Source organism: Colobus angolensis, unplaced genomic scaffold (genome assembly GCF_000951035.1).
Source record: "Colobus angolensis palliatus isolate OR3802 unplaced genomic scaffold, Cang.pa_1.0 Scaffold284, whole genome shotgun sequence".
Classification (NCBI taxonomy): Eukaryota; Metazoa; Chordata; class Mammalia; order Primates; family Cercopithecidae; genus Colobus; species Colobus angolensis.
The window spans coordinates 3,875,027-3,885,075 of NW_012116088.1; the positions used below are offsets into that span (position 1 = coordinate 3,875,027).

Here is a 10,049-nt window from a genome sequence, read left to right on the forward strand (position 1 = left end):
TCTCTCCTGAATTTGCGCTGTCAGTATCTGTGTTAGAGTAAATATCTGCGGGTTGTAGTTGCTGAGCTTTCATAATAATTAAAAAAATTAATTTTATCTCCCTTTTTTGTATTTTATAGTGTTGAAACTATACCCATGAAAAAGTAAGCCTTTTTTAAAAAAACTATATTCCTAGATGGGATGGGGGAGGTTTCTATTATTATGTAATGGACCTTAAAAATTAAGTTATTGTCATCTTAAAATTACATAGAAACAGCAGATCTGTCTAGGCAAAAATAAATTGCAATGCCTCTTCAAAAGAGGGCTGGCACAGGGAAGGTGCTCAAGAAATACTTCATGAATTAATGAAAATTTTATATGCTAAGTTTATTAATCTATAAAGTAGTCATTGGGTCTTTGAAATTTAAAAGGAGCAAAATGTAAACTACTCATTTGTCTTGTTTTTAGATTTAACAAATTGTTACATACTTTTCGTGACCATTACATTGTCTTTGTAATCCATGATGTAAATACTTCATCTGAGAGATAACATGCTGTTTTGGTGTATTTATTTTTGTTACAGTATGGAAAATGGTAATAATGGTTATCATAAAGATCATTTATATGGTATTCACAATCCTGTTATGACAAGGTAAAGCAAAGTCTGGAAGTGCATGCCTGTTCTGTGATAAACCATCTCATCTCCTATATGTCAGCACTGAATTTTCTGCATGCTGTTGATGCCTTCACTTCTCTGTGTGTGATACTTTATCAATGCTAGTCTCCAATCATGCTCTACATAGTGTTCTATGACGCCATGAGTTTAAATATTCAGTAGATTTCTAAACAACGGAATTATTCAGCAACTAAAATTTGGTGTCATCTTAAAATGCTATGTATGGTTGTAGATCATTACAGATTAAATGCATGCATACCTTGCATTTAGAATTTCTCTGCACCAAATAAACTGAGTAGTTACAGTTTTCAAAGCTCCTTCCTTCCTTCCTTCCATCTTTCCTTCCTTCCTTCCTTTTTTCCCTTCCTTCCAATAAATTAACTGTAACCAACCAGAAAAAGAACCCCAATTCTTCCTCCAAAATCTTTAGAATTTACATTCTCTAGAATTAAGGAGCTTCTCTGGTTCTGGATATGTTATATATCAGGTGACTCTGAGCTTTGCTTGCCAGAGGTCAATCCTCTTCTGAGGCTCTACTAAGAATTCAGACCCACACGTCAGCCAGGGACCTATCTGCTCAGAAGAGGTGGAGCCATAGTGTGCAGGCAGCAGGGCCGCAGTGGGCTGTCCTCTTCAGTGGGCGTGGTCCTTCCCACGCCCATGCAGCTGGCCCCCTAGTGCTCCCCCAAGCCCTGCTCCCCATAGTGATGTCTCAGATGCAAAAGCGTAAGTCTAACGTTGGTGCATGGGGGGGATCCACCTTAGAAGGCTCACGCTCCACGTGGGAGGCGTCCAGTTAAAAGTGCCCACATTCAGGGAAGCCCACAGCTTTGGCTTCACACCAGGTATTTATATTTAGAGCCTCCCAGGCCAGAAGCTGCTCATCAGTCAGGCACATCCTTATCTTAAGCAATATTACCTAATAACAGTTGACGTTCCACCTTGGTCAGATTTCAAGGTGAACAGAACCAGAAAGTCATAAAATTTGTCCTTTCAGAAGGATAAGTGGCTTCCTGGACTTAAAACTTGGAACATTGTAAAACATTCAGAACTTTTCATTATAATTTTCCATTTAGGGGAAGAGAAGTTATCTGAGTGCATTCCAGCTGCTATAACGAAATGCCTTAAACTAGGTAGCTTATAAACACCAGGGTTTATTTCTCACAGTTCTGGAGGCAGGGAATACAAGATGAAGGTGCCATCAGATTCAGTGTCCGGTGAAGGACCACTTTCTCATAGGTGGCGTTGTCTTGCCAAATCCTCACATGGCAGAAAGGGCAAGCTGGCTCCTTGGGATCTCTTTTCTAAAGGCGTTAATGAGAAACTAATGAGGGCTCTGCCTTCATGACCTAAAGCATCACTGTGATTACGATTTCAAGATATGAATTTTAGGAGTGCACAAACATTCAGCTAAGAGCAGAAATAGTGATAATAACAAAAATAAAGTTCTCGGTCAGGCACGGTGGCTCACGCCTGTAATCCCAGCACATTGGGAGGCCAAGGCGGGTGGATCACGAGGTCAGGAGATCAAGACCATCCTGGCGAACACGGTGAAACTTTGTCTCTACTAAAAATACAAAAAAGTAGCCAGATGTGGTGGCACACGCCTGTATTCCCTGCTACTCAGGAGGCTGAGGCAGGAGAATCGCTTGAACCTGGGAGGCAGAGGTTGCAGTGAGCTGAGATCGTGCCACTGCATTCCAGCCTGGGTGACAGAGGGAGACTCCGTCTCTAAATAAATACAGTTCTGAAATGGCAAATTGACTTCATCTCATTTGATATTTCCAGTATGCAAGGCTTGGTGGCTAGAGTGCTGTATTGTGGTAGAGTTGAAGATAGATTTAAGTATCAATTAGCCAGGTGTGCTCTGGGGATAGTAGACAGCACGGCTGCCTGCATAATGTCCTGGCCTTCCTTTTTGTGGTGTAGCATGCTTGGAGGGTATCTTATATATGGACTGAGATTTTCAAGATCAGAGGACAGCTGTTCTCAATTACCTCTATTGCCCTAACATCAGATCTTCTAGGACTGCTCTGAATTTGTAGAATTGCTTTCTGGTGCTTGCCTGTTGGTTGTGAAGGCACTGAAAATACTCTCTGTTCTAAGAAGAGTCATCCAGGCTGCATGGAAGATGCTAGAGAGAGAGAGAGAGATGCAAGCCTGGGTGGAGGTTGCCACAGGCAGATTTTCTGGAAGCAGTGCTGAAATGGAGTTTGGAGTGCAGGATGTTTATGAGGATCCATGGTTGTGAAAGAAAGGGGGAGAAGTTGAGGTTGGCCTGCCAAAGCCTTGGCCCGGCTGGTCAGGAGCTCTGGATCAAGCATGGCCTGTAGGGAGTTGCCCACAATGGGCTCAGCTAAGCCTTTGCACCCCATCTTCCCCCAGAGCAGTAGGCTCTGACAACTGGAGGTTCTCTGCTGACCATGCTGCCCCCAGCTGGAGGCAAGTCATTCTTAAAAGGGAATCTAGAAGGTGCAACTCCATGGCTCCCTGAGAGGCAAATGCATGGGTAGGCCTGGAAGAATGTGCTGCATCCAAGAAATCCTCCCACAATTGAAAGGGAGGTGTCAGTGTGCAAGTTGACAAGACAGCCTTTGAGATGCCAGGGTCCTCTCAGCACACCAGTACTGCCACAGACCTTTGTCACTAAGGCATGATCATCGCAGCCAACCGGACTCTGGCTAATTCCCAGCTTCAGATCTGAGTGCTGGAAATAGGCAGGCATTAGCTGTCTTCTGTCTTATGCCACCACCTGAGCCCTTTCCCACAAAGGAGGGTAGATTTGCAGTTCTAGCATCAATAAGAGAATAACCGAGCACCTATTTAGTGCCACAGATGTCCTGTGTATAGCATCAAAGACTTAATTCTCTAGGCTCAACAAGCTTGTCCTGGCTCTCCTTATTTACTAGTTTTTAATCCACATTGCTGGAATAGCATAAGATTTGCTAACTCTTGGATTTAACTTGCTGCACAAGAAAAAAGACATGATAACGATGGAAAATAGGAAAATGTTAGAAAACAGCCCTAGTCAGTATTGAGAAATGCCACTCTTTTCACTTGCTAATGAACATTTCATCTTGGGCTGTTAGTGTTGAAATTCAAACTAGATTAAATGCCTTCATCCTATTAAATACATAAATGAAGCTTTAGGATGATTCTGTGGTCATTCTTACTACAACAGACATTGGAAGGACTTGTCCTTGTGAAGGGCCTAGCACTTCACACACCTGTGAAGCCTGGGACTAGGGATATACTAATGTTGGGTGACCTTCCTTAACGGTCCACAGTGCATTTGAATTTTTTTCTACTTTCTCTATTCTGTGTTCTATAGTAGAGCTCTCAGGGCAGGTTGAAGTGTTTTGTTTCAATAAGAGAAAAATCCCAAAGACTGACACCGTATGTGGGTTTCGTTGAAGCACCTTTCATGGTAACAATTAAATTGAGACTTGTTTTCCTTTCTGCACACCCACCTCCAGTGGGACCCTGGCAAGTCTCCTGGATGTTCAGCCCGTCTACAGGCAGTCAGTGAAGAATCATAGTTTTGATTTGGTTTATTTGCAGGTTAGGAAATGACATCCCAGAAACTCTAGGGACATTGGGACACCTTTCTTTTCCACCCAGACCCTCCTAGAGGTCCCAGGGGTCTGAGTTGGAGTGGATCCTTGGCCTGCTTCCATGTGTCATTATGGAAGTGCTATTTAATGTCCTTGAGCCTCAGTTTTCTCACTTGTAAAAGGGGGGAATAATAAGAGCTTTGAGGCTGGGTGTGTGGCTCACAGCTGTAATCCCAGCACTTTGGGAGGTCAAGGCAGGCAAATCACAAGGTCAGGAGTTCAAGACCACACCGGTCAACATGGTGAAACCCCATCTCTACTAAAAATACAAAAAATTAGCGGGGCGTAGTGACAGGCACCTGTAATCCCAGCTACTCAGGAGGCTGAGGCAGGAGAATCACTTGAACCCAGGAGGCAGAGGTTTCAGTGAGCCGAGATCACACCACTGTACTCCATCCCGGGCGACAGAGTGAGACTCTGTGTCAATAAATAAATAAATAAAAATAAGGGCCTTGTTTGCATAGGGTTGTGAGGGTTCAGTGAGGTAACCAGGCAAAATATTCACCCTTTGACCACTGAGCCCTTATTTAAGGGTTTGTGGTTCACCATAATAACCATCATCTTTTCTTATTACCCTGGCATTTCCGATGGAGGGAACGCAAAAGTGATTCAGAAGATAACTAAGTGTGGCTCTAATCCGTTAGCTGAGCCAGCTCCACTTAGCCTCTGTTGATGACACCAACTGGGCTATGGATATTAGCAGACACCTCGTGATACCGTCTGTACAGATGAACCTGAATTGATGCCTCCTTCACATGGCTTGAGACTGTGATTTTCCCCCAGTGTTCATCACCAACAGTTTTTAGGTGTTGCCTGCATTTCAGGACAAAGCTAGGTTTAAGAGGAAAATGATCAGTGTACAGAGAAGGTGCTTGGCTATTTTAGAAAAGCCTTCTGGCTGATGCGGTGGCTCACGCTTTTAATCCCAGCAGTTTGGGAGGCTGAGGAAGGAGGATCACTTGAGCCCAGGAGTTCAAAACCAGTCTGGGCAACATAGCAAGACCCTGTCTCTATAAATGAAAAAAAAAATCTTTTTAATGTAAGAACGAAAGAAAAGCCTTCTGCAAACCAGGACGCTAGTACTCACCAAGTGTGGAGCAGTTTGACAACTAATATTGCTTCATGGAGAGTTTCCCAGGAGAATTCTCTTAAATAAGAACCATGAAGTGGGGTGCTTCTGAGTGGCAAACTCAGTTTCATAAACTAGTTTTTTTGTTTCCTTTTTCTTTTATCTTTGTTATTTCTTAAACACACACACACATACACACACACACACTGTAATTAGTCCATTATACATACAGTCTATGGTTATTTGCTTTTGTTTGAAGGAAAAGTTAATAGACTTTCATATAAACCTACGTAAGCCTGGATTTTCTTTCCAATGATGCTTCTGTCTGCCACATAAAGTCTCCAGAGCAAGTGGAGGCATTTTCATTTCAGGAAATAATGAGTGACTCGTTTCAAAACCTTCTTCCTGGCCTTTCATGGATCACTAGAGGTCACTCAGATTGTGATCTTTCTCCTGCTAGGGAGTTCTTAGGGAGAGAGCAAGAAAACAGAGAGAGTGCGTATGTGTATGTGTATGTGTGTATGTGTGCGTGTGTAAACTTACTCTTTCTAGCTCTGACTTCAGAGATCAAGAGAGAAAGTTGCTCCATGTGAGGCCACAAAGGCTTGAGAGCAACCAAACACCAGTGTTGGTCCAGCAGCCCCAGGAACCAGGCAAGATGGCCACCCTGCCTCATCTTGCACAGTCCTCACATTGGCCCTTTATGGCTATCATCACCTCCCTGTTGTCTGTCTTTTGCAGATAGACTCAGGGACGTGTAGGCCATGCCCAGGTCTCCACAGCTAGCCAGGGCCAAGCTAAGATCTGAGCTATTTCTCCTATTCTCCCAAAGGCAGGTGGGCAAAGAAAAATTCCCAAAACAGGTGGAAAGACCACAGAAAAATTTGATTATTTTTCCCAGTCTTCACTCTGAAGACTACCAAATTGGCAGAAAGAGGAACAAATAAGAGGCAAATGTTGCTAGAAGCTCTAGTTTATCTGAAAAGGAGAGAAATCTGATTTTAATATGAAATTACCCTTTTTAATGTTAGCAAACAATGTTGAGAAAAAAAATACCATGGGCGCCCAACAAAATATGTCTGTGAACCACCTTCTTGCTGGTTCTGCTGCAGATGGTGTTCATTGTGAGTGCTGTTGTACATTCTTTGTTGTTGTTTTTGTTGTTGTTGTTGTTTGAGACACAGTTTCACTCTGTCACACAGGCTGGAATGCAGTGGTGTGATCTCGGCTCACTGCAACCTCCGCCTCCTGGGTTCAAGCGATTCTTGTGCTTCAGCCTCCTGAGTAGCTAGGATTATAGGCACACACTACCATTCTCGGCTAATTTTTCTGTTGTTAGTAGAGATGGAGTTTCGCTATGTTGGCCAGGCTAGTCTTGAACTCCTGACCTCAAGTGATCTACCCCAAAGTGCTAGATTACAGGCATGAGCCACCGCGCTTGGCCAGCTTCTTAGATAGAAGTAGGAGGGGTTCGCATGGCTGCACCTCTGCAGCCTGGAGGAGGAAGCAGGTGGATCCCAGGGAATGCTACATGAACAGCAGCTGACCCTCACCTGGGTAGGTTCTGGCTGCATAGGTCTTGGGTGCTTGGGACCCCTTCCCTTGTGTGATGTTTTAGGTTCTTCAGGGACCAGGACCTTCCTTTTTCTGTGAAGGCCATCACAGAATCTGTGAGATAGTGCATCAGTGACAAACAGATTCCACCTCCTGGGCCAACTTCTCTCTGTTGATCAGGTTGCCCAGAGCCCTGTGTTGATTGAAATCTGGAGATTTAGTCCAGACTGACTCAAAAGTGCTGTCATCAGTGTGTGATGTCCACTCTGGGGACAGGAGAGTCTCAGATGTCATGCATTGGCCTTCTTTATTTTATTACTTTGTTGTGTTGGGCACCCAGGAAGTTATCATTCAGAGCCCAAATCCTAATGGCCTGAAGAAAAGTATCTTCCAGTTATGGTCTCATCTAGGGCCCTTTGTTTCTCTTACATCAGGATCTTCCAGGATTAGTTTTAGTTACTTGCTATAGTTTCATTGTCCCCTCCAAAACTCATGTTGAGATTTAATTGCCATTGGGACTATATTAACAGGCGAGACCTTGGACAGGTGGATAGGTCATGAGAGCTCTGCCTTCGTAAATGGATTAATGCCATTATCATGGGAGTGGGCTCCTGATAAAAGGAGGAAGCTCGACCCCATTCCCTGCCTGTCTCTTGCACTCATTTGCCCTTCCAGCATGGGATGATGCAGCATGAAAGCCCTCACCAGATGCCAGCACCAAGCTCTTGGACTTCGTGGCCTTCAGAACTATAAAAAACATTATTTTTTTTCTTTGTAAGTTACCCAGTCTCTGATATTCTGTTATAGCAGCAGAAAACAGACTAAGACACTGCTTAAATTGGCTTGTTTCACTCATTTCCTGCTTCTGAGGTCTCCAGAGTTCCATCTCTTCCAGGATAGGATGGATATACTGTCTGGAGGAGAGGCACTGCTAGGCAAGAGGAGAAGAACCAGTGATCCTGTTAGTGTGCCCAGTATCCCTCTGCTCAGTAAGGCAAATGTAGATATTCTTTAGAAATGATCACCAGAGCCTACAGTCCTTCATAATGTTCAGCCCCATGTCCTGGTGAGGTGGACAAGAGATTGAGCCAGCCCCTGCTTGCACCCTTTTCCAGGGGCCCTTTGAGCCCTTTCAATAAAGAGTTTGTTTCTTTACCGAAAGCATAAAGAGTAGTGCAAGAAGAGGCACACAGAACCAAGCATGTGCACTTTCTCAAGTGAAACACTTTAGAAGGAATGTCTTGCCTGGCAGGTGCCCTGATGTCCTCTGTGCACATCCTCCCCCAACCTCATGTGTCTGATGCAGCACTGGAGTGAGGCAAGGTGGATCCTGCAGGTTCAGGGGGGTTGTGATCCATCCAAAGTCACAGTTGGTGAGGGTGGTGCCCGAGTTGAAACTGCAGACCTTCCAGATGGAGTTCACTAGTCTCCCCCTGGCGTATACCTTTTGATTGTCAAGGCCATTATCCCGGAGTCACTTTAGAGGACACTAGGGCTACTGTTGATGGTTCACCCAGAGAACCACTTAGAGGCCATATGCACTGCCTGATCTTACACCCAGGAATTTGTAGTTGTAATAAGGTCCCTGCTGAACTTCCATTTGCTTCTGTCTTCTGTCCTAGAAGCAGACTTTAGAAAGACTCCTGTGGTAGACTGGTGTGTACTGTGGTGTTGCTGCTGGTCTAATGTCTTCAATGTGTATTCTTAGTGACTCGTAACACTTTCAACCTTAGATTGTGAATATTCACAATTCTACCTGTCACAGTCTGTTTATCCTCTTTATCTTCTAGTCTCTTTTTAAAAGTGATACAAACAGAAGCTAGAGTAACCAATGTTTTGTTGGACACATTCTTCTTGATAAACTTTATGAGATGTGGTTTATATTCGTCTGTACCTTTAGTAACAGGCCTGCTTCTTAGCACAGAGGTGATGAAACCACTCACAGCTTTCCTGGGGGTATTATATTTCTTTATTTTTTTGTTTTTTAGCCCATCTCAACATTGATAGCTGATGTTGAAATTGCTTGAGGTAAGTTTGATGCTTTCATTGGAGAGAATCTATAGGACTATAGTTTGTAGTTTTTAGAACATCAAAACATAGCTATTCCTAATACATTAAGTAGGAAATCAAGGTCAGTATATTAGACATGATGGTTTTATATATCCAGTCCACTCTCTGTATCTGCAGGTTCCACATCCACAGATTCAAGCTGTGGATCAAAAATACTGTAAAAAATGTTTTTTAAATAACAGAACAAAAATAAAAATAAAAACAATACAGTATAACAACTACTTACATAACACTTACATTGTATTAGGTATTATGAGTAATCTAGAGATGATACACAGTATGTTGGAGGATGTGTGTAGGGGTCCTGGAACCAATCCCACATGGATCCTGAGGGATGACTGCATGTATAGATACGATACAATGACCCTCTCTGTATATACATACATTGCTATATAAATGTGTACGTATTTATATATGTATATATACACATACACACAGTAAGTATGTGTGTATATTTAAAAAAACAAGTTTTTTTTTTAAGTAAAAAAATAAGGGTTGGCATGGTGGCTCACACCTGTAATCCCAGCACTATGGGAGGCTGAAGCGGGTAGATCGCTTGAGGTCAGGAGTTGGAAACCAACCTGGCCAACATGGTGAAACCCTGTTTCTACTTTAAAAAGTTAGCCGGGTGTGGTGGCAGGCCCGTGTAATCCCACCTGTAATCTCAGCTACTCAGAAGGCTGAGGCAGGAGAATCGCTTGAACCTGGGAGGCAGAGGTTGCAGTGAGCCAAGATCGCACCACTGCACTCCAGCCTGGGCAACAGAGTGAGACTCCATCTCAAAAAAAAAAAAGTTTTTTTTAGAGTAAAAAATAAGCCGGGCGTGGTGGTGCCTGACTGTGGTCCCAGTTACTGGGGTGGGAGGTGGTGGTAGAAGGATTGCTTGAGCCCAGGAGTTCAAAGATGCAGTGAACCATGATTACACCTGTGAAGAGCCAACACACTCATGCACTCCAACTTGGAAAATGTAGTGAGACCCTATCTCTAAACAAACAAACAAAAATCTAGAAATCTGTGTACCTGGCCAGGCGCGATGGCTCAAGCCTGTAATCCCAGCACTTTGGGAGGCCGAGACGGGCGGATCACG

The 10,049-nt window shown here is 43.7% G+C and overlaps 2 protein-coding genes across 2 annotated transcripts in view; both read left to right on the forward strand.

Moving 5' to 3' along the window:
• The window catches only part of PROM1 (prominin 1), a 125,181-nt gene that overhangs the window by 113,155 nt on the left and 1,977 nt on the right, over positions 1–10,049 (forward strand). Inside the window, exons 26-28 of the mRNA XM_011948851.1 lie at positions 120–143; positions 563–631; positions 8,881–8,920. Coding sequence (XP_011804241.1) covers positions 120–143; positions 563–631; positions 8,881–8,896 — 109 coding nt within the window. The 3' untranslated portion in view covers positions 8,897–8,920. The remainder of the gene's footprint in view (positions 1–119; positions 144–562; positions 632–8,880; positions 8,921–10,049) is intronic.
• Positions 120–10,049, forward strand: part of FGFBP2 (fibroblast growth factor binding protein 2) — an 18,744-nt gene continuing 8,814 nt past the window's right edge. The window contains exons 1-2 of the mRNA XM_011948827.1: positions 120–143; positions 8,881–8,920. The gene's annotated coding sequence lies outside the window, so the exon portion shown is untranslated. The remainder of the gene's footprint in view (positions 144–8,880; positions 8,921–10,049) is intronic.